The sequence below is a fragment of the Hippocampus bargibanti genome, linkage group LG19 (assembly GCF_051943395.1).
Source record: "Hippocampus bargibanti isolate YZ-2025 linkage group LG19, ASM5194339v1, whole genome shotgun sequence".
NCBI classification, from domain to species: domain Eukaryota; kingdom Metazoa; phylum Chordata; class Actinopteri; order Syngnathiformes; family Syngnathidae; genus Hippocampus; species Hippocampus bargibanti.
Window position 1 is genome coordinate 12460772 of NC_142752.1, and position 25942 is coordinate 12486713.

General features: G+C 43.1%; 1 protein-coding gene across 1 annotated transcript in view; it reads left to right on the forward strand.

Moving 5' to 3' along the window:
• Positions 1-6483: 6483 nt before the first annotated feature.
• Positions 6484-25942, forward strand: part of cfap206 (cilia and flagella associated protein 206) — a 62263-nt gene continuing 42804 nt past the window's right edge. Inside the window, exons 1-3 of the mRNA XM_089022520.1 lie at positions 6484-6629; positions 7395-7485; positions 17120-17308. Of these exons, the coding sequence (XP_088878646.1) occupies positions 6531-6629; positions 7395-7485; positions 17120-17308 (379 nt within the window). The 5' untranslated portion in view covers positions 6484-6530. The remainder of the gene's footprint in view (positions 6630-7394; positions 7486-17119; positions 17309-25942) is intronic.

Sequence of the window (25942 nt, forward strand, 5' to 3'; positions counted from 1 at the left end):
TTTCTCAATAGGAGGAATATTTCTTGCATGTACTTTATTTTGAACATAGGCACACTCTTCCACTCTATACTTTGATATGCTCTGTGTGAATTATTTAAAGCATATATTTGAATTAAAAATACACTAATGATAAGGAAACAAGGAAAATATGCCTCATGCCCGGGGGCTACATCTCTCCTCATTGCATACTATTTCCATTTCCGTTTGTTTTTTCTTTCCTATGTTCTGTTTCTTGATATTTATGTCATTCTACATCCTCCCTCCCCGCACACAACCTCCCACAATCCTGGCCAGCCAACGTGGTCTGAATGAATGCTGATTCAGGGTGTCAGGCCCCGTGTAACGTGTAATAAATTACCATTTAGTCAGGGAAATATGCATCTTTTTTGACACATCACAAGAAAGGGGGCCAGTTCAGCACCATCATCCTGGAAGTCTTTTTCCACACCACCCATTAAAGACTCCCACACACACACACACATGCACACACACACACACACACACACACACACACACACACACACACACACACACACACACACACACACACACACACACACACACACACACACACACACACACACACTTGGTTCTTCAAGTTGTCTTCCACATCCCCTTCTTCCCCTCCATCATCAGACAGTCTCGGTCTAGCTGCCTCTGTCACCCGTCATGCTGTACGCCAGTGAGAATCATTAGCATTGTCAGAACTGACTGAGAAAGGAGGGCAACAGAGACCTGGGTGGAAGAGGCACAGGGGCATGGGTGGTGGTGATAGGGGGGGCTTGCTGGCTGTTGGCAAACGGGTCTATTTGCATCTCTGTGGGAGAGAAAGAGAATATGTTAGCATGCAAGCATGCAGTGATGTTGCGTGAGGTATACTATACAATACACAAAGTGTATGAAAATATAGTGAGCGTTAATGTGGCTTTTAACTCAATAACATTCCCGAATTTATTCGGGAATTGAAAAGCATGACGGGGAACGCCATTCCCGAATTTGTCTGTGTTTTGTTTTTTTCAGGTGGGTGGGGGGGTTGAAGCTTTTCCCTACCATAATGGGGCAACATTTGCCTTTTGTACAGCCGCCCTCACTTTCAATGCAGATAACTCTCAAGACAAGTAAGCTCAAAATAAACATTTTTTTCTGATGAAAGAAGAGACTCTAAGGTTTCTTACGCTGCATTGAATGTTATGTAGTCGTGAAACTCAATATTCTGTGTGTCCTGCAACTTCAGTGAAAATGATAAACATCCTGGCACTGGAGTGGACATATTCACACACACACACACACACACACACACACACACACACACACACACACACACACACACACACACACACACACACACACACACACACACACACACACACATATATATATATATATATATCATCTCATCTCATTTTCCGTACCGCTTAGTCCTCATTAGGGTCGCGGGGGTTGCTGGAGCCCATCTCAGCTGTCTTCGGGCACGAGGCGGGGGACACCCTGAATTGGTTGCCAGCCAATCGCAGGGCACACAAAGACGTACAACAGTCACACTCACACTCACACCTAGGGACAATTTGGAGTGGTCTGCCTGCCATGCATGTTTTTGGAGTGTGGGAGGAAACCGGAGGACCCGGAGAAAACCCACGCGGGTCCGGGGAGAACATGCAAACTCCACACAGGGAGGCCGGACCACCGGCGACCTCTGCACTGTGAAGCCGGTGTGCTAACCACTCAAGTACCGGGCCGCCCTATATATATATATATATATATATATATATATATATATATATATATATATATATATATATATATATATATATATATATATATATATATATATATATATATATATATATATATATATATATATATATATATATATATATATATATATATATATATATATATATATATATATATATATACAAACAATACAACCGTTCAGTCAAATACATGCAAGTACTAAAGGGTCACTGCTTTCTTCAATCGGAGCTGGGATACACACCAGAAGCCTGTTCATGTGTCTGTGTGTGTGCATACTCCTCTAATGATGAGCCTGTCATTGTTGAGTGGTGCGCCAAGGTGGCAGACCAGACCAAATCCCCCTCAAGTCCACATTTCGTGTATCTATTTTTGTGTGTATTCATGCGAATGTGTGACTTCATGCCCGAGTCTGGTGGGTGTGTGTGTGTGTGTGCGCGCGTGTATGTGTGTTCTCTTCCCCCAATCTCTGTGTCAGTATTAATGAGCCCAGATTTCATTTCCGATGAGCGATTATTTGACTGTTCATTTGGCTAAGATTTATGACGAGGTCCTATATCTGTAGCCCGCAGCGCTGCTCTAGTCTTTAATAATGGGAAATGAACACATTAATCACTCTGTAGCAGTCAGCTTCACAGAAAACACGGGAGTGATATGCAATCTGCAACAATGGACACGGCAGAATCTCGTTGCCTATTCAAAATGCCTTATCTGGGACAGGGTGGTAAGAAAAATTACATATCTAATTGAATATGATTTCACATGTTTAAAAGAGGAAACTTGACAAAAACTGCAGAGAAAAACACACATTTGGGGGTCACATCAAACTCATTGCGTTTGATACAACAGACTTACAAGGTTTAACAAATAAATTTAAACAAACAAATTTAACAGATAAATGTGATAAGGTATTGTAATTACAAAACATTAACTGTACAATATAATAAAGTCGTTTTATTTACCTATGTGATGGTCATTGATGGCTTGATGGAATGGAGTGGCCGGTTTCATCAGCATTAAAAACTTGATGAGGAACGTAGCCTTCTTCTTCCACCATGTTGAGAAATGATTCCTCGTAACCTTTGGCAGCTTTACCGTCACAACTGGCTGTCTCACCATGATGAATGACACTATGAATCCCGATGGTTAGCCTTGAAATCAGCAATGGATGATGAACTTTCAGGTTCCCTCTTGACGATATCTGAGTGAAGTTGCCGTGATTTCTCTGCAATAATTTTACTTAGTTCCTCATCAATTCTGTTTAGCTGGGTTGATAGCTTTTTGCATAAAGTGTCTCAAGGAGTTCTCGGTTGTACATCTTGGAAGTTGTGATATTGCAACAGCAACAGATGCAGGCAGACACACTAGAAACATCATTAATAGCTGGTTCCTTTGCTTGTCTTTTCGCTTCAAATTGTACAGATGGCTTGTGAGGGATATTTGTGGAGCTTGATTGATGGGATATTTTGACCATGCAGTCTACACTCTGCCTTTGAACTATCAATAACGTTGAAACAAGAAGAGGGCTACGTTCCTCATCAAGTGTTTAATGCTGATGAAACCGCCCACTCCATTCCATCAATCCATCAACGACCATCACAAAGGTAAATAAAACTACTTTATTATACAGTAGTTTATTTCTTTAATTACAGTCCAATAGCAGATTTATTACACATAAAATAAGGTATATTTTGTGTAGTTTTACGGCTTATTTAATCGAAAATCATGTTTTATGGGGACCTGGGAAAACTTTTCGCCTTACACTGTCTGGCAACCAATTAAGTTCGTAAGCCAAGGCATGACTGTATATTGACCCAACTCCATACACTGTGTAGATTTTTTACTTTTAACCAGAGAGACGAGCATCCCTCCATGCATCAATCAATTTTTCCGACTTATTCTCACTTGGGTCATGGATTCGCTGAAGCCGAAACGAGCTCACTTTGGATTCATCCTGAACTGGTCAGTGGCCAATCATAGGGCACATAAAAACAAACATTCACACTCAAATTCACTGTTATAGTATATACATAAGAATAATGGTTTTAGAGTGGAGGAAGCAGCTAAAACACAAAAAAAATCTACACAAATAGAAAGAATAGGCAAATTCTAGACAGGTAACTCGAGGTCTGTATTCCAAGGCGACCGACCTCTGCACCATAATATATGCACCATGTCACCCACTTGAAGTGGAATGCAGAAAAAAATAACCTTAAGGCCTTGGACAACTGAAGTTTGGATGATTCATGAACTTTTATGCCCTCCAAAAAAACTCAAAAATCTATATTTTGTCTCCTCAATAAATAAACGAATAATTTCTCCTCTTTTATGAATTTTCGGGTCTGCTTTAACTGTCACTAAAAATACGGTTAGTCATTAACCATTATATATGTGTGTCTGCGTGTGCGTGTGTGTGTGTGTGTGTGTGTGTGTGTGTGTGTGTGTGTGTGTGTGTGTGTGTGTGTGTGTGTGTGTGTGTGTGTGTGTGTGTGTGTGTGTGTGTGTGTGTGTGTGTGTGTGTGTGTGTGTGTGTGTGTGTATGTGCGTGCGTGTGTGCGTGCGTGTGTGTATGGGTGGGTGTTGACAAAATATGGATAAATCAACCAGACCTTGATCGTAATTATGGGCAATTTCATAAACCTTAACTTAAATCATTATTAAGCAGTCATTGTTTTTCAGCAAAGCTGCAGGTTCAATTTACCGGAGCATAGTGGAAAGATATGACATCTATTTGGGCCAATTAATTTTAATGTAGTCAGACATGTTGGGGCAGTGAGAGGGGGCACTTAAAATTAACGACTTTATGGCATAACAGCGAAGTGAATCTCACATTTTAGAAACAGTGAAAGTCATAATTTTCTACTCGTCAATAAAAGCTCACAAACCAAGACAATATTTTTTTATGGTTTTAAAGTCACATACTTAAGGACAAATGAACATTTTTCCAGACCCTGGCACAGAGTTAATCATGAATTCAATGCTGGCTTTGACCCCTGCATGCATTTAGGCAATGATGTACATTCGGTGCTGTCGAATGCTCACACTGTTGGCTGCATATCAAGGCAAAATGTTGGTGTCGGAATGTGGTTAAAGCGCGCCATCTAAAGGCTAAATATGATAACACACGTTATCTTTACCTGTTTTTATTGTTTCATAATACCGTTACAATACCTGTAGTTCATGATATGCAAGTCTCTCGCAACGTATGATTAAATATATATTATACAGTATTGTTGCCATGCCTTATCATATTTGATAACTGAGCTAAAATCACCATTACTATTTTATGGATTGGATTGGATATGCCTTTATTAGTCTCACAGTGGAGAAATTTACATTTCACAGCAGCAAAGTGATGAAAGGAATGAAAGTAGAAAAACAAAATACATGAGCTGCTGGAATGCGCGTTTATTAAGATTTTACTTGTTGAAAATATAAAAAATGGGATGTTAGAATGTTTTTTCTTGGTAGTATTTGAGGACCTCACGCGATTGGCAACATTAAGTTGGAGCTAGCTGGACTTTAGAGGGAGCGACGAGGTTCGCTCTTGATCTCTTGATCGAAGAGATAGTTTTTTTGTTCCCTCCAAAATTAAGGTGAAATAGGGTCGAAGAGATTTTTTAGTACAACTTCTTGTTCATTAAAGACCAATTCCATCGTTGTTAGTGTTTGAGATGCATCGTGGCCTTAAAGGTGTTTTCTCTGTGGTTTAACACTTACAATACAGTAATAATCAATACAAAGGGTGTGCAGTTTTGAACCACCAAATGGTCTCCTTGGAAATCGGGCAAATGCGAGATTTATTACATATTATTATTATTATTGTGCGGCCAATTACAGGGAACATTGACTTACAGTATTTGCGCTCACACTCACACCTCGGGACAATTTAAGGTTTCCATTAACCTGCCATGCTGTTGCGCTAGTCATTCTGGCAGCAGTCCTAGCTTTTTAACAGTAACCAAAATGCCATTTTGGTTACTGTTAAAACGCTAAGGTTACCATTTTGAAAATGGTAACCTTTCGTCGCGATTGAAAATACTCACGAGAGAATAATGATGCACAGCCACATGCAATCATTGGTCTGGAAACTCGACCAACATTTTATTCTGCGCATGCGCTTAAAAAGGCTTCACAATTCCTGAGTATCACATGATCAGCTCGTTTCGCAGGTGATATCAATGAGTGAAATTTCCCCAATCATGTCTGCCTCACACATACATTTACACACGCACACTCAACACATGCACGTATTTGGGATGTGGATAGAAATGGATGGATGAATGCACATTTTGTGATTAATTATATTTCAGTTTATCGATGAGGTTTCTTCAGCCGTCATCTGTACTTTTTTGAGTACAGATGACGGCTGAAGAAACCTTCTCATCGATGGACCACTCCTGTACGACTGAGAGCTTACACAGACGTATATTTCAGTTTGTATTTTTCAGTCAATTGGTCAAGTCAATTGGGTCTTTTTTTAAGTCTGAATCTCTGTGTTCAAAGTATTTATTAGTTGGAGTCTTGTACTTAAGATCATAGTGAGTAGATTTAGCCTCTTTCAAATCATCGAAAATTAACCGTAAACACGATACGCAGTTTGTAAAATGGGCCAATACAAATGATTCCTGTTTAACGTCTCAAAAAGATAACCTGTAGCGCACTCTACTGGGCAGAATTTTCACCCCGGCCGCTGTTGCTGTGGTAACATTTTGGAAACAAAATCTTCAGGTAGTTGAGGTTGAGCAAGCCACTCAAGTATATTCACGATTTTAAAAATGTCTCTGGCCGAAAGTGTGGTTGAGCCAATCATTCTGGAATTAGTACATGAGTGTACGACAAAAGATGCCTTGTCGGAAGACATGATCAATTTAAAGGTAAGAAAACATGCAGTTAGTGCACACTTGGTCTGTCGGTTAGTCTTCGTCATTCGTTAAAATAAATGTAACGAACCAATTTAAATTGGATTAATAAGTGTTGTTGTGAAACATTACATTTTACCGTGGTGAAATATGTTTTCACCTTACTGTGGAGAAAGAAGCACCCAGTTCACCGCCCTACTTTAACTGTAGCAGGGTGTCTCGTTGCCCGAAGTAATTGGTGGTGTGTTTTTTTTAAGTTGGCAAAAGTCGTGTACTGACGTACTGCGTATACGTTCGCTGTAGAGAGGGCTCTGTGACGACTGCACACAAGAGGATCACCACCAGGTGGTAGTACTGAGTCGTGACACTTGCTGAACCGAGCAAGAAGTCTCCCAAAATGCAAAAATCTTGTGGGGCTAAAGTACACAAAACTCAAACCCCAGAGAGGGCAAAAAAGAGGGTACAAACATCTGAAGATGACAGTGCACTCTCCACAAAGGTAACATTCGCCGATAATGCAAATGTGTTAAGGAGAACAGCACTCGAGGTAAATTTCTCCATTGTTACAATGGCCCGTGAGCGAGTCTGTGCGAAGCCATGCGTGGCTGATTAGGGAAACGCAAGTGATATACTCAATCGTCCATAGTTTTTTTTCTAAATTACAACTCAGTGGTGTATTCTTATATGATTTCACCATGTGTTGGCACTGAACCTCGAAAGTCTTTGAGCACGCATCTCAATGAGCGGCAAATTAATGTTCTTTTGCTAATATTTCACCAGGTGCGCGCAGAGACACTTCGGGCCACATGCAGTCCTTCGATTGATACAATCAAGATGCAAGTGTATTTTGACATGAATTACACTTCTCGGGGTAAGTTAACCTGTTTACTATGATACATCAATATTCGTTTATTAACTAGAATTAGAGCAAGTTTCACTTATCCTAAAGTGTATACCAGGAGTCGTGAACCTATGGCTCGGGAGCCATAGATTCTTTTGATGATTGCATTTGGTTCGCAGATAAAACAAAATACATATTCTTGCAAAATACATATTTTCTTCAGGTTGAATGCAATGAAACAATACCATCGATGAAACAGTCGAATGTCAGTGGCACTTTGACAAGCCCCATGCTAACGTTAGCATCAATATACTTCTGCGAGAGGGAGCAGAAAGCAAGTATGGAAGCTAATAAGCCGTGTGCAGGCTAGCTAGCAGTAACTTTGCGTATGGACCCGGCAAGTTGACTTTCATTCCGATCGTTTTGCTGGATTTTTACCAATCATGAGGAACGGAAAACCATTCATGCTAATGGTGAGTTCTATCACAGTTACTTTAAATAATACATTCTGACATTTTGTTGAACGGTGGCCGCACGTGCGTGCATGCGTGGCTTTCACTGAAAAACTCACGTTCCGACGGCGACAGTGGCAGCTGATGAGTAGGAACGTTACACTGTAAAACCCAACAAGTTGAAAGTACTCAAAATTTTTAGGGCAACTGATTACGTCAAAATTTTTGAGTAGTGGAAATAAATTTTATGAGTTTGACTGAACTTAAATGTTATGAGTTTGAATGAACTTAAAAGATGTACTTTCAGTTTACTCTAATGTTTTCTTGTTATGTTAATTTTTAAGTTAAAATTAGGTTTCATATTTAACCGTGACCAACTCAAATTTATGTTACATGAAAAAATATATTCATGTATACTGTACTTACATTTGCCTTCTATGTCTAAAAACAAAAACCCACCTCACATGTCTGTTTTAGTGCACATTTTTTTTAATTAAGGTTTAAAACCTTTGATAAAACATTCATAACAGTATCAAATGCACAGCATGTCCACGTACCAAAACAACAAATAAACCCCTGAGCAGTTCTTTTTTAGTAATTAACACAACATCGTGATAAAGATGTGAAATAAACACAACAAACAAAACAGAAAAAAACAACAAATTATACTCTGCTGTTCTTTTTAAAAAATAAATTCTCTGACAAGCATATACTTGAATAAATACAAGATAATACATTTCAATGTTCTCGTTATAAGGTGCAAATCAAAGTAAAACTTACTAAAAACAAACAGTATTTATGAAATGAAAAAAATGACATTTTGGTGAAATCCAGCTTTACACATCAAATTATGAATAGAAAATCAGTCACAAACAGTACATCATCGTTTAGGTATACAAAGCAGAGTAAAACTATGAAATTACTTATCCAGTGTTGCTTTGTTCCGTAATATTGGAGGCCTTCAATATTGCGGAACAAAGCATTTTTCAAACTTAGTGGTTTGAGTGGTCTGTTATCATCAAGACACAGCAGTATTTTCTGAATGAAGGTGAATGTGTGGATTAAGTTTTTGGGAGAATCTAAAAGCAGTGCATACATTAAAACAAACAAAAGGAGGTGTTTATCAACCAACCTGGGGAGACATCTCACAATAATGCCATCTTCTATCACAACAGAAATGCTGTTGGGGTTAAACAAGATGGCGCTAGTTGTCAGTTGTCACGCAGAGAAGTGCGACAGGAATGTTTTCAATGTCTGGATCCTCTACCCACTGCAAAATACATCAATAGACATTTGTGTTAAGTCAGGCAATACATACATTGCATGTTTTGAAGAACTGTGAGTCATCTTCTCGTAGGTATGCATGGAGAACACGAAGGGCCAGACTGCGTCTCGTGTATATCATGCTGCTCCTTTATTAAAAGCAAGAGGAGATAAAAGCCAAGTTTTAATTTGGGGAAAGTGACAAGAGCTTAACATTGCAGTACTTGTCTTCAGCATCTCAAAGCCAAGACAGTGGCCTATGGAGACCTATGGAGAATTAAGTTTATGTTAAATTCTGTTCAATATAAAAAAATACATACATGTATTATTTTTAATATGATTCGGGTAATTAATCATGTAGCATTAATAAAAATGTAAACATACCTTAGATAATGGTGGTGTTACTCAATTTCCACCCTGGGGCTAAAAGGTTGAATAGAAAAAACAGACAACAAATGTAATCATTTAATTTAATAAAACACCTTGATCCATGTTTACGTTTTAAATTGAATAAATAATCTAATTTACCAGATTAAATGATGCCATCAACCCAGTCAGGTGTTTGCAGTTTGAAAAATGGTGTTTGCAGTTTCAAAAATACATTTAAAAAGTTTTATGTTTACACATGAATGACCATTTAAAACTACACCAATTGTACAGAGTGATATTTCATTTGGCTAGCATTATATTTACTTAGTGTCTTCTTAAAACGGCAGCACAACTGTTGCAGGTTGAATTAGCATGACTTATTGTGCTGCCGTTTAAAACAAAGTTAACTCAAAGCAGCAACCTGCTGGCGTTGCAGCATCTGTGTGGTGGATTTCGGGTGACCCTTATAACTTTTGAATTTCATATAAAACTTAATTTAACACCCATTTGACTATTATTCTCGAACCTTCGCGGACACAAACATAACTCGCAACACCCCGTGATAGATATTACTCCACCACCGCCCAAACAAACCTTTGCGGTACAATTCTCCTAATAATTAAGAAACATTCCTACTTACCACAGAAGAGCTAATAACATTAGGAGAAGTCCTTGGCTCGAGCGGCGGATATAATGCCCCAAATGGACTTTCCAAAATATTCCTTTCCTGTGGAGCGACTACAGCATTGACACACTGGGTCCTTGTAGTATACATATATAGTATATTAAATACGATATTGTTTGTCTTTCCACCCTAATTTAAAATAAATAATCCGTCGGTCTCTGCCAGATTCAGCCGTTGAGAATTCAAATGGCGTCCAATGAGAGCACGCAGTGACGTCATCACGCAGCTTCCTGTCGTGAACTCAAAATGTTTGAGTAAACGATTGCCATGAACTCAAAAGTATGGATCTACTGCAAATTAAAAACGCAGGACTCATTCAAAAACTCAAAACGTTTGAGTTTTTGAAACCAAAAAATCGGCTTTTGAGTTGACTGACCTCAATGACTTTAAGTCAGTAGTACTGTTCGGGTTTACAGTGTAGGGATAGGGGTGGTCGCTAAGCAGGTGACAGAGGCGTTGGTGCTGGCAGATGATTTATTAACAAAAAGTGCGGGTCCGAGACACGGACCCGGGAAAAAAAGAACAAGAAGTGACAAAACCGCAAAGCTAGTGGGTGAGCGGGGGCAATCCACCCGACCACACTAGCTAACAAAATAAAGAGGCACACGAGGGTGCAAAACAGCATACGATGCGGTGCATACAAACAGACGCGATCGTGGCTCAATACCTCGGGCAAAGCAACTCACGTACTGAATACACGTTCAAGGTACTGGCGAGGCGTAGTTTCTTCCGACGCTGGGTGAGTGCCAGCGTCTGGTTTAAATGTCCAAAAGTCAGTGATGAGGGAATTGACAGCAGCTAGTGGACGTCTGGAGCGGAGGCCCCGCCCAGCTGTCAACTTGCTCATGACAAAAACATAAAGGTATTTTACTATTATGGCTCTCTTCGCCAAAATGTTCCCGACCCCTGATGTATACACAATTGATCTGAAACTGAAATATGTTAAAAAAACAACTATTGAAAGGGGAAAAGCACCAAATATTTCCCAACAATCAATTTGTTAATTATCGCTTACTATAATGAAGCATATTAAAATATCTCATTACAAATTTCCAATGATCTTAAGATACATTTTTACAATGTTGTACGGTATATCAAGAAAGTATTCGCAGTGCAAAATGTATTATCTGAATTTCTTTGCTCAGTTGTACTAACAATACTGTAACATATTCACAGCCCTGTTTTCCATTGATTTTTTTATTTATTAACCAGGTCAATAAAACATATCCAAGAGTGAAATGAGGACAGTATATTTTAACCAGACAAATGAGACTTGATAAATGATAAAACTGCTAATAGTAAAACTTACAATTTCTGATGTACATTATAAGTGGAAGTACCACAAGCACATTTTTGATCATTAAATTACAAATCACAATTGCATGTCTAAAATCTGAAAATAATTTCATTTTCATAAAAGATATTCTGTTTTCTATATGTATATAATTGCGTGAAGGCTGCATGTTTCACAAGTGTTATTCTACACCATTCCTTTATCATTATTATATTTTATGCCTCACACTTGCTACCCTATACATATATTTCATCCAATTATCACCATTCGTCAGGAAGGGCATCCGACGTAAAAGCATGGCCAAAACAAACTGGGGAATCAAACCTCTGAAGATGGAGGATACTGATTCGCTGTGGCGACCCCTTGAAGGGAAAAGCCGAAAGGAAAAGATCACCATTCGAATTTGAATACATTCCAAAAATTCATGACAATGTGCTTTCATTTTTCCAATTCGCAAAAAGTTCAGTTTTTTCCCAAAGGTTGACAGGTTTTACCCCAAAATGAATTCCCAATAGAATGCCAGTACGACATTTAAAACAATCAACTCATTCACTTCAACCAGGGAAGCATTCTCAACCCACACAATTCACCAAAATACCGGCAAAATGTCCAAAATTTTTTGGGAGGGGGGGGGGGGGTATTTCTCCACCTATAATTTCTTAATTTTTGAACTGACTATTCCAAAAACTATTCCAATTTTAAACTCTTCATCTTATTGCTATTAATTTCAAACATTATCACTTGTCAAAGTTGAAACATTTTCATCCCTCCATGGTATCCCTTGTCGGAATCAGGCTCTTTGCCAGATTATTGTTGAGCAAAGACGGTGGTTTACGCAAAAGCTCTGATGATAATTTAAGGAGAAACTTAAAGGACAACCGACACCATTTTTTTCCTCACTGACATCAGAAAAACGTTTTATAGCATCTAAAATACCCAAAACACGCAGGCTACTATTTTTAGTCAACTGCAAAACACAAAAAAAATGAGTTAAAGTGTCCCGAAACTACATCAAAATTACCCCGGAGATGCCGAGTTTCATAAGGTCTCGCCCCCTTGTTCGTGACGTCATGCCAGGACGTCTTGCCTTACTCTAGATTCAAAACAATGGCTTCCGATTCGGAGGAGATGCTTTATTGTTACTCATCCAGTTAGGAATATGATTGAAACAGTTCTGAAGAGGAAAGCATAAATGTTTGCAATCAATTAAAGTCCTCCCGTATCAATTCGAGCTGTCAGGACTGCAATGTGGCATCCCAGAAAATGCACAAGATGGCGCCCAAGCTCCGTTGGAAATGGGCTGATTTGTCTGCTGGGAATTTGTGTCAACTAGTATCAAATAGTAGTCTTGGTGCAACACACAACGATTCACCATCGCGATATTTGTGTTTTCCTTCCAATTTCGCCATCAACAGTCAAAGTCAAAGTCAGCTTTATTGTCAAATATGCTAATATGCATGACATACAGCACAGATGAAATTAATGTCCTCTCGGACCCAGCGTGCAAGGCACTTATAACGTGGCTAAAAAGACATACAATTGACAGCAGACAATATATATAATTTCTGAATGTAAAGTGAGGCGTCTGGAAAGTGAGGTAGTGACGTATGTAAAATGAGGTAGTGACATATGTAAAATGAGGAAGTGACATATATAAAGTGACGTAATGTAGTAATGCAAAAACAAACAAGGGTTGATGTCATGATGCTAAAAGAAATGTGAAATAATTTTGTGTTTCATGGATTTTGGATGGGAGAAAGGTGGGCATTTCTCCCCATCCAAAACAGTTGAGTTGGGCGACCACTAATTGACTGAGAAGGTGATTGCAACCACCTGGGAATGGCCAATTGCCGCTGGGACCTGATTGGCCAGAAGCTCAGGTGAAGCACCTTTTCAAGCCAGCCTGAGCCAGTCACTTCGAGGAGGAAGAAGAGGGACAAAGGACAACATGGAGAGCAGTGTTACCTGGGGTCTGCCGAAAACTGATATCAACTTCAAATAAAGAAAACTCGCAATACCCTTCCTGCATCTGGCTGAGTGAACTTTTATCAACTTTCCACCTGCTTGCTGTCTCACCGCACGACAATTGGTGGCAATGGTGGGATTTGAACCCACGCCTCCTGAGAGACTGGACCTTCTCAGAGTCAATTCGTGGTCGCCCAACTCAACTGTTTTGGATGGGGAGAAATGCGCACCTTTCTCCCATCCAAAATCCATGAAACACAAAATTATTTAACATTTCTTTTAGCATCATGACAGTTGAAGTGAGGTATTGCAGAAAAAAACAAGAAAGAACAAAAAAATAGAGTTCAGGATGATAGTACAGCATGTAGCGTGTACTCAGAGTTCGGTGAGTGTGGCAGTGGGAAGGGGCTGGTCTTGGGTCGGAGACACCGCAGTCTCCTACCCAATGGCAGCAGGCTGAAGAGGCTGTGGGAGGGGTGGGTGGGATCGCCAGCGACCCTGATGGCTCTGCTGGTGAGGCGGGTGTTGTAAATGTCCTGAAGGGGGGGGGGAGGGGGGAGAGACACCGATGATCTTCTCAGCTGTCCTCACGATGCGCCGCAGAGTCCCTGCGATAATAATAATAATGCATTTAATTTCTGAGCGCCTTTCAAAATTCTCAAGGTCACTTTACAGTCACAGGATTTTTTTGTGCTGGGTGAGCAGCGGCAGCCATTTGCGCCAGCATTCACTCTACCCGGATCTAACACATCAGCAAAGTTATGAAAGGAAGAGGAAAGGAAAGAAAGAAGTAGAAAGACAAGATACAGGAGCTGCTACGAAGGTGATTAAAAAAAAAATACATACATGCTTTAATCAATATTTTTAACGTTTTGAAATCAATGTTTTGAAATCAAAATTTTAAAATAATTTTTAAATAAATGTTCCAAATCTGTCTAGCTAGCTATGCAGCTGGCTATTTGTTAGCTATATGGCTATCTAGCTAGTTAGCTAACTGTCCAGCTGGCTGTTGATAAAGTCTTTTTTTGAGAATTTGTTGAGTCTCCCCAATGTACTGCTAACATAATAAATAACTATTAACATTTTTTTGTAATTACCTGAGTTTACTTTGATGACTTGCACTGAATTGAATCAGCCAGGGATGCATAGTCCGGACAGTAGATGCTGACAGCCAGCCTCAAGCACATTTCCAAATGTTCATCATTCATGGTGGAACGGTATTTGGACTTAATGATCTTCATGTAGGAAAAGGCTGACTTGCATAAATAAGTGGAGCCGAATAATGCGGTCAAGGAGGTAGCACATTTCCTCAAGTTGGGGTACTTTTCCTGTGTGAGTAAGTTACAGAACTGTCCAAGTCTCTGAACAAGGAGTCAGCTGCTTCAACGAATGCTTCTTTTACCATCAGATATCACAATTCTTACGTTTCCCCATGGTTGAAATTGGTGTTGAACAACAGTACTGTATATAAACTCTGCTACACCTTTTTTTTTTTATTTTGCTCGCATCGACAGGTCATAACACGGAAGCTGGTTACGTGACTGGGGCTTGGGAGGACCCGACAACGGGTTCGAGAGTGTCTGAATAGAATGGCTGAGCTGTGGCGTAACAGCAGCTCCTGTTTGTATCTGTATGTGATAACTGCTACGTTTTGTTATTAAAAAGACCGACCCGCTATAGCAGCGACTGTGCACATCATTTCCCATGCTGAGGGGCATTACAGTATGTTTCAGATGCTATTGCAGCAGTAATGAAAGACGTGAGCTCTGCTATGATTTTTTTTATTGTGACAGAAACACGGACGCCAGTTACGTGACTGGGGGATCTTTAATACAGTATGGCATGTACAATAATTTTCAAAATCATCACGCTTCAGCAGACAAAACAATAAACATTGTTGCAAAAAACGATTGCATTCATATGCAGTACAGTACAGTGTACATAACACTGCAACAGGGAAACTGCAACGCTTACATCTTATTATGCAATAAAAAAAATATTTAATCTTCTTCTGCTTCCCATTTTTACCTTTTAACACAAACGATTCTATCTTGTTTAACATTTCTAAAAAAAACCTGATGCATTTTCTCTGGATGCTAAGTAAGATTGTACGTCCGTAACACCTTGCAACGCTTGTGTCTTTGTTGGTTCTTCATCCTCTTCATCCTCGTCATTGTGGGAATCTTCTGGGGCATACTTGGCTTTAATTTCTTGTTGGATTCTCCTCAACAGCCACGATTGCCTTGTATTTCGTTCCGAGGTCACAATTCTTTCGTTTTGCTCTGGTTGAAGACAGTAGCCAAATGACGTCTGCTACACTGGAAGACATGGGAGCTGGTTACATGACCAAGTCTCGTGACCAAGTCTCGTGAGCAAGTCACGTGACCAAGTCACGTGGCCAAGTCAACCAATGGCGCGACCGATACAGATTTCGATAATGGTGGTACTGTATAGAAACCCCTAAGCAAATATCGATTCACCTTAAACTGCTTTTGTATTGATATCAACATAGCAAAATGGCCGGCGGGAGATGAAAAAGAGCACCATAGTAACCGGATTATCGTAAAAACCATGAATTGTACTAAATGGAACTAATTATACATAAAAAGACTAGAAATGTGCACGGGAAATGAAAATAGTATCGTAATAAGCAGTATTATCAATATAAACGATATCGAAATTTCCCCATTGTGGGACGAATAAAGGTATTCTGATTCTGATCGATATAACCAAAATTTACTGTACTTTTCAACCTGTCACAGCTTCAGATTCGGAAAAGATGCTTTCTTGTCACTCATCCAGTTATGAATATGATTCAAATAGTTCTGAAGAGGAAAGCATACATGTTTGCAATCGATTCAAGAATTTATTCAGGTCATTTTGATGCATCTGGAAAGAAATGTAGTGACAAACTTTAGTACTCACAGTACCCAAAAACAGCAGAAGATGGTGACAATGCTCTGTGGAAATTGTCTCCTGGGAAGTTTTGTCAGCGAATATCAAATAAAAGTCTTGGTGCAACACACGACGATTCACCATCGCGTTATCTATGTGTTTTCCTTCGAATTTCGCCATCGACAGGGATCAACACGAAGTTTTCAGACCAAAGTACCGCAAAATGCATTGACGCAATGAAACTACTGCTACAATGTGTCCTTTCTCGGTCACGGGTGTTCCTTCCTTGACGTGACGTGAGGACTCGTCACCAACTCAAAAACAAGACTTCCGGAATATTCCGCGCAAGTCTTAAAACGTAAAAAATATGCCGTGGAATCTTTGTAAAATACGCTCAGTAGAAGTCATTTGAAGCGACTTTACAAATTATGGACACAACTTGCCTCACATCGTAAGCCTATGTAAGCTCTCAGTCGTACAGGAGTGGTCCATCGATGAAAAGGTTTCTTCGGCCGTCATCTGTACTTCTTTGAAGGTGTCGGACGTTTCGCTCCTCATCGAAAAGCTTTGTCAGCGAACTCTTTGTTGACGGTCTTTCAGATGACGGTTGAAGAAACCTTTTCATCGACAAAGATCATAAGGTGACCAAAAATGAAATAATTATGGCCCGACTGCAATTTCCCAAAGAAATCAGTACTTTATTTTATTTTATTTGTTTATTTTAAATTTATTTTTACCCAGGAGAGTTCCTCAAGGAAATCAACTGGATGTTGGAGACAAGATTAACCCAAGTGAGCAGAGAGATCACTGAGAGCAGGGTGAAAACGAAAGACCAGTTGGATGCCCTTTACCGTAAAATCATCACATTCATACTGCTGGATTCTGGCATGGGCTCACCTTCAGATGTCAACTCTGTGCAAGAGGCTACAGGTAACATAATGGCAAAAGTACCACATCAGCAAAGGTGATAGAAACACTTTCATCACTTTGCTGCTGTGAAATGTAAATCTCTCCACTGTGAGACTTCTTCTTTTCCTTTCGGCTCTTCCCTTCAAGGGGTCGCCACAGCAAATCAATGTCCTCCATCTTTAGAGGTTTGATCCGCATGTTTGTTTTGGCCAAGCTTTTACGTCGGATGCCCTTCCTGACACAACCCTCTGTATTTATCCGGGCTTGGGACCGGTACAAGAAGACCTATGTCCCTTTGTGGCTACAGAACAAGCAACTCACTCAGTAAAAGGCTCCCAAACACAAAATGGTCATCGGAACAGCAACATTCAAAAAAGCAATAATAATAATACTTTTATATATTTATATTATTATTATATTTAGAAAAATGTTTTCATTCATTGAAGGCGCGCCTTATATGAAGGTGCGCCTTATATAGGAACGTTTGAAAATACACCGTCCAATCCAAAACACAACAGGAGTTTGTTTGGCCACCACTTGTGAACAATTTTTTTAACGAGTCACCCTTATATGCTTCATGTACAGTCGTCTCATTTCATTGTGCACATTGTCGAGGGAACGGAGGGTTTACAGCTTGAATCTGGACTCTGTCAGCTGTCGAATGTTCCTTGGGGCAAGACAACTGAACACCAATTTGCCCATGCCCTCTGTAGGGCAGCAATATCAATTCAGCCAGACATCATTGGCAACTATATTTATTATTATTATCAGATGAATCATTCATTGTAGCTGGGTTGTTTGGTTATGCAGAAATTTTGTAACTAAGAAATTTACTCTGGAACTAATTTTGCTAGTAGAGGTACCATTGTACGGTGATATCTCGGTTGACGAACCCCTTGGCTTACGAACTTTTCGGTTTACGAACGTTACAGTTATGAAAAAATTACCTTGGCATACAAACTTTACCTTGGCATACGAACTTTTTTTGTACACGGAGCTGCCTCAATGAGTGATGTGTCATTTGCGAACGAGCCCATTCTTCTAACAACAAAATGGCAGCCGACTGTTTTTGTCCTCTATTCCCCGCCCCCAGTCTTTGGTTAAAGCCGCGTGATTGGTCAGGGGGGGTTAATCATTAAAGAGACAGGCAGATGACAGTGAGAGAGTTTCAACCTATAGTTCAAAGGTAGATTGTAGACTGCAAGGTTAAAATATCCCATCAATCAGGCTCCACAAACAACCCGCACAAGCCATCTGTACACTTGATGCAAAAAGCTATCAACCCAGCTAAACAGAACACAATTGATGAGGAACTAGATACAATTATCACAGAGAAAGCACCTACAAGGGATCATTCCTCAAGATGGTGAAAGAAGGTTACATTCCTCAAGTGTTTAATGCTAATGAAACCGGCCACTCCATTCCATCAAGCCATCAACGACCATCACAAAGGTAAATAAAACAACTTTATTATACTGTTACTTCTCCGACTCTTCCTTTCGGCTTTTCCCTTCAGGGGTCACCACAGCGAATCAATGTCCTCCATCTATGCCGGTTTTGTGCATCCTCTTCTCTCACACCAGCTGCCTTCCTGTCCTCTTTGACCACATCCATAAACCTCCTCTTCGGTCTTCCTCTCTGTCTCCTACCTGGCAGTTCAAGGCTCAGCATCCTTCTCCCGATTATAGTCATTCTCTCTCCTCTGGACATGTCCAAATCATCTCAGTCTGGCCTCTCTGACTTTCTCTTCGAAGCCTCTAATATGAGTTGTCCTTCTAATGTACTCACTCCTGATCCTATCCAACCTGGTCACTCCCAAAGAAAACCTCAACATATGTCTTTTCTTCAGTGGCACTGTCTCCAGTCCAAACATCATGGCTGGTCTCACCACTGTTTTATACACTTTTCCTTTCATCCTAGCTGAAACCCTTCTCTCACACATCACACCTGACATTTTTCTCCAGCCGCTCCAGCCTGCCTGGACACGCTTCTTCACCTCTTTTCCACACTCTCCATTGCTCTGGACAGTTGACCCCAAGTACTTAAAATCCTCTACCTTCTTTATCTCTTCTCCCTGTAGCATCACTCTTGCACTTGGATCCCTCTCATTCACACACATATATTCCGTCTTGTTGCGACTGATCTTCATTCCTCTCCTTTCCAGGGCATATCTCCACATCTCTAGTTTCTCCTCCACCTGCTCCCTGTTCTCGCTACAGATCACAATGTCATCTGCAAACATTATGGTCCAAGGAGATTCCTGTCGAACATCGTCTGTCACCCTGTCCATCACCATAGCAAATAAGAAGGGGCTCAGAGCTGACCCCTGGTGGAGTCCCACCTGCACCTTGAATTCCTCAGTCACACCGCCAGCACACCTCACAACTGTCTTGCAGTCATGATACATGTCTTGCACCGCTCTGACATACTTTTCTGTCACTCCAAACTTCCTCATGCAATACTACAGCCCTTCTCTGGGCACCCTGTCATACGCTTTTGAAGGAAGAGATTGTTATGGGTGTCCTGAGCTGACCCATATGGTTATACAACTTGTTTGCTACTTTCTGTATTTTCGCACACTTATACTTTCGCACACTGTTTTGTCACTTGTTTTGTATTTTTCACACTTATCTTGTTTTGTATTTTCACACTGATACAACTTGTGTATTTTTGCATGAACTGCATTTTCTCATACGCCTGTCAATGTACACAACATGTCTCTCTGGAACATCTGGTCCCAAGGCTGAGGGACGGGGAGAAATGACTCATCTCCTGCGCAGACAAGCCGGCCACTTGTTTTCGCATGAGGAGTCTATAAGACGGGGAGTTTCCTCGATCCCGGTTAGAGTCTGCTGTGAACTGTGCACAAGTGTCCAGCTTTCGGTTTCCAGATTACTCTGCCGGGGTGTTTTCGGCTCTCCGCCCCCTGTCAACGGTAAGGTATACTATTCTGGATCTGAACTGTGCTGATTGGAGTGTTATGTGGGGACATAGGAGTGACAGCTTATGTCTAGCATAATAACTCATGGTGTATATTGGAGTGTTATGTGGGGACAGAGGTGACAGCTTGTGTCTAGTATAATAACTCATGATTGGAGTGTTATATGTGGGGACATAGGGGGAACAGCTTGTGTCTAGCATACTAACTCATGATTGGAGATGTGAACTGCTGTGTATTTTATCATTAATCAGAATCAGAATACCTTTATTCGTCCCGCAATGGGGAAATTTGCAGTCCACAGCAGCAATTGAAGAGGGATGGGGTTGGGGTGGGAGTGAAAGGATAGAAAACAAGATATTCTAAGCATAACAAAATAAAAATGTCAACTGTATACTGTGCAAATGTAGATGTGCAAAAACCGTTCTATAAACAAGACTGTACATAGTGCAGAATCAAGAAATGCATTTAGATATATTGCAACAACCCATATTTACAAGGGTCCAGTTTTTTTTTCTTTTTTTTTTCACATGTGATCATTGGGAATTGTGAACCCTGACAGCAGTCGGTAGGGACGAGCGGCGGTACCTCTCCTTCTTGCAGCGCGGGTGTAATAGTCTCTGGCTAAAGGAGCTACCCAGAGCTGTCAGGATGGGCAGGAGGGGGTGGGAGGGGCTGTCCGTCATAGCTTTTAATTTAGCTAGTGTCCGTCTGTTGCCCACCTCCTCTAGAGAGTCCAGCGAGCAGCCCACGACAGAACTGGCCCGCTTGACAAAGCGTTCCAGTCTTTTTCTGTCCCGGGTGGTGATGCTGCCTGACCAGCAGACAATGCCATAGTGGATGGCTGATGCCACCACAGAGTCATAGAAAGTCTTTAGGAGTGACCCCTGAACTCCAAAAGACCTCAGTTTCCTGAGGAGGAAGAGGCGACTCTGTCCCTTTTTGATTAGGGCATCCGTGTTTGTTGTCCAGTCCAGTTTATTGTTGAGAGTAACACCCAGGTACTTGTAGGAGGTCACCCTCTCAATGTCCGAACCCTGGATGTTCAATGGTGCAGGTGAGGATTGTTTCCTGCAGAAGTCCACCACCAGCTCCTTGGTTTTCCCGGTGTTGATCTGGAGGTGATTCTGCTGGCACCAGTCCACAAAGTCCTTTGTCAGTCCCCTGTACTCCCTATCGTCTCCCTCTGTAATGAGGCCGACAATAGCTGAGTCGTCAGAGAACTTTTGAAGGTGGCAGGTTGAGGTGTTGTAATTGAAGTCCGAGGTGTAGAGGGTGAAGAGGAATGGAGCCAGGACTGTACCCTGCGGCGCTTCGGTGCTGCAGAGAAGCCTGCCCGACTCACAGTTCTTTACTCTCACGTACTGTGGCCTGTTTGTGAGGTAATCTGTAATCCAGGATGTGAGGTGATGGTCGAGTCCGGCATGCCGCAGCTTGTCCCCAAGTAGACTTGGCTGGATGGTGTTGAAGGCACTGGAGAAATCGAAGAATGTGATCCTCACCGTGCTCCCAGCATTCTCCAGGTGCAGCAACGCCGTATGGAGGAGGTAGATGATGGCATCCTCCACACCGATGCTGGGCTGGTAGGCAAACTGTAGCGGGTCCAGCGATGAGCTTGCCAGCGGTCGCAGGTGGGCGAGGACGAGCCTCTCCAGCGTCTTCATCAGGTGAGACGTCAGCGCCACCGGTCTGTAGCTGTTGAGCTCTTTGGGCTTGGCAATCTTGGGCACTGGGACCAGGCATGACGTTTTCCACAGCTGTGGAACTCTTCCCAGCTTCAGGCTCAGGTTGAACAAGTGCTGGACAATGACACACAGCTGGTCGGAGCAGGTCTTGAGTAGTCGGGAACTGATATCATCCGGACCTGCTGCCTTCCTCACCTGCATCCTCCTCAGTTAGTTCATCACCTGCGCAGTTGTGACAGACATGCAGGAACCAGGAGGCAGAGTGGCGGCTGAGGGTGTGGCAACGGTTGGGAGGGCAGATGTTGGTTGTGGAAAGCTGGTCGTTAGAGGGGGCAGGGAGGGTAAGGCCACAGTGAGAGTTGGTGCAGGTGCAGCTACAGGTGAAGTTGACGGTGGGCCGGGGGCGGCTGGCGTCTTGTCAAACCGATTGAAAAAGCGGTTGAGTTCATCTGCCCAGTCCTTGTCTTTTTCGTTCAATGTCACTGGGCTTTTGTGGCCTGAGATGTTTTTCAGGCCCTTCCAGACACCAGCGACATTGCTGGCTTGCAGCTGCTCCTCCATTTTCATCCTGTAGGCCTCTCTGATCTTCCTCCTCAGTTGGATCTGCACGGCCTTCAGTTTCTCTCTGTTGCCCGACACAAAAGCCCTTTTCTTCTCCTTCAGGAGGACTTTTATGTCTGGATTAATCCATGGTTTGTTGTTGGCAAAACACCGCACAGTCCTGGTGGGTACGGTGTTTTGTTCACAAAAGTTTATGTAGTCTGTGATGGTGTTGGTGAGTGAGTCAATGTCCTCCCCATGAATCTCAGTAAAGAGCCCCCACCTGGTTGAATCAAAACAGTCCCGCAGAGCTTCTTCAGCTTCTGTGGACCATCTTTTGATCGTGCGGGTCACAGCTGGTTGCCTCTGGACAAGGGGTGTGTCATGATGCCAAAAGAAATGTTAAATAATTTTGTGTTTTCTGGATTTTGGATGGGAGAAAGGTGCACATTTCTCCCCATCCAAAACAGTAGAGTTGGGCGACCACTAATTGACTCTGAGAAGGTGATTGCAACCACCTGGGAATGGCCAATTGCCGCTGGGACCTGATTGGCCAGAAGCTCAGGTGAAGCACCTTTAAAACCAGACTGAGCCAGTCACTTCGAGGAGGGAGAAAGGTCAACCTGGAGAGCAGTGTCAGATGGTTGCACCAGCAAAAAATCGGATAGAGGCTATTTACAGCCATTACCTATCATGAGTGTCCCATTTGACAGCATAGCCATGGACATTATTGGCCCATTGCCAAAAAGTAGCTCAGGATGCAAGTATGCTCTTGTAATCTGTGATTATGCAACCAGGTACCCAGATGTTTACCCATTACATGCAGGTGAAACATGTAGTCCGATGTTTGGTTGAGTTATTCTCGAGAACAGGCATACATAAAGAGATATTAACAGACCAAGGTACAAACTTTGTGTCTCATCTGATGAAAGGCCTATATAGCCAGCTTGGAGTTAAAGGAATAAGAACCACTCCATACCATCCTGAAACTGATGGTCTTGTTGAAAGATTTAATGGGACATTAAAACAAATGCTGAGGAAGTTCATTCATGAAACTGGTAAAATGGCTATTTCTATTATTTGCTTATCGAGAAGTGCCCCAAGCGTCAACTGTTTTTTCTCCTTTTGAGTTGCTTTATGGTAGACAGGTCCGTGGACCCCTGGACATGCTGAAGGAGAACTAGGTGGCTGGAGAGGCGACGTCACGCAGTGTCATCTCCTATATTCTTCAAATGAGGGACAAGTTGGAGAATTTCAGGGAGATGGCAAAGAAGCACATGGAGGAGAGTCAACGAAACCAAAAGGTGTTTTATGATAAACACGCCAGAGAGAAAGATTTGCACCCTGGACAGAAGGTGTTAATATTGCTACCTACAGGACCAAGTAAGCTAAGGGCAAAGTGGGAGGGCCCGTACACTGTGACTAGGAGAATAGGACCTGTCACATATGAGATTCTCTGCCCTGACAAACAAAAGAAAAAGCAGATTCTACATGTGAATCTCCTGAAGGTGTATGCAGAGAAACAAAAGGAAACCATTGAGCTACCAGAGCCTATTCATCAGAGAAATCTTGGTTACTGAGAGGGAGGAGATGGATGAGGCTGTGATGACACCCAAGAGGGAAGGGGGTAATTCTAAAGAGACCTTGTTGCGCCTCACCCCAAAGCAACAAATTCAGTTAGCAGAGGTAAGGGAATCATTTCCTTCCCTATTCAAAGATAAACCCGGATGAACTGATCTCATCACCCACAAGATTGTGCTCAAAAATAAACATGTACGTTTGAGGCCATATCGAATTGCGGAGTGGCAGGTTGAACCACTGAAGCAGGAGGTACGAGCAATGCTTGATATGGGGATCATCGAACCATCTAAAAGTGAGTGGTCTATCCCCCGCCGTTGTCGGTCTGGCAGGCGGTCAGCCGAGAAAGGCCGGGCGCGGAGCAAGGCCGGTGAAAGGTGACCTGTTCCCAGAATCAGCCAGACACCGACCCACCCGCCCGCGCCCGCCGCCGCCTCCCCCCGCAAACCGCACAGCCTTGCCAGTTGGTGCCGCGGACAGTAAGACCTGGAACCTGGAAAGCGTCGCGGTTCCGGCGGCGTCCGGTGAGCCCCCGTCGGCCCTTGAAAATCCGAGGGAGAAGGTGTAAATCTCGCGCCAGGCCGTACCCATATCCGCAGCAGGTCTCCAAGGTGAACAGCCTCTGGCATGTTAGAACAAGGTGGGTAAGGGAAGTCGGCAAGTCGGATCCATAACTTCGGGACAAGGATTGGCTCTAAGGGCTGGGTCGGTCGGGCTGGAGGGCGAAGCGGGGCTGGGCGCGCGCCGCGGCTGGAGGAGTCGCCGACCGCCCCTCGCCTCCGTCGGAACCCGGTGCGCGGCGCGCGGAGCCGCCCCGGCGGGAATACGGGTCGTCGGCGAGCTCTGGCCACCCGGCGCGGTCGCCCCGTCCGCGCCCGTCGTCCGCGGGCGGCTCCCCGCCGGGCGTCCGCGCCCGCCCCGGGGGAAGGCGGTCGGGCGAGGGTGTCGGCGTCAGCGGGTGTCCGCGGCGACTCCGGACGTGCGCCGCGGCGACTCCGGACGCGCGCCGCGCCCTTCCCGCGGATCCCTTCAGCTGCGGCGCCCCGCGGGTTTCCCCCACGCGGCGGCCTCCGCGACCCCCGTTCACCCCCTCTCCCGGGGTGGACGGGCAGGCGGTCGTCCGGGGGCGTTTCTCCGCCGGGTGGCCTCGGCCGGCGCCTAGCAGCTGGCTTAGAACTGGTGCGGACCAGGGGAATCCGACTGTTTAATTAAAACAAAGCATCGCGAAGGCCCGAGGCGGGTGTTGACGCGATGTGATTTCTGCCCAGTGCTCTGAATGTCAAAGTGAAGAAATTCAACGAAGCGCGGGTAAACGGCGGGAGTAACTAGGGCGAGCGCCGTAGAGGGCGAAAGTAGTCCACCAAAGGGTGATAACCACGTCACGAGGTGGGGTCCAGGGATGCATGTAAGGACCCTTCACGGTAGTAGAGGAGTAGAGGACCCCATCGCATGTGCACTTTTTGAGGTGGAGCCAATTCTTGACCGCGCCTTTGATCAATCTGTCGGTCCCCCGGAGTCTGGTGATGGGGGCCCGACCCACGATCGCCGCGTAAAGCAGTCTCGGTATCAAAAAGGTGTTAAGGAGGGCGACCTTTTGCCCGGGTTTCAGGGGAGCGCGGCCTATCGCATCCAGCCATGAACGGACCCGGTCATCCGTGTTTTGATTTTATACCGGCTGTCAGACTGACGTGCGCCCCCAGGTACTTAATCGGTGCACCGGCATCAACCATGGTGATTGGCTTGGTCATTAGCACCCAGGGGTCAACACTGACGGCCTTGCCCCTGCGCATCATGAAACCTAGGCATTTCTTGGGTTGTACGTCGAGACCCGTGCGGTTGCAAAACTTCTCGAGCAGTCCTAGCTGGACCGCCATGTTCTCATAAGTGTTGCTAACCAGAACAAGGTCGTCCGCA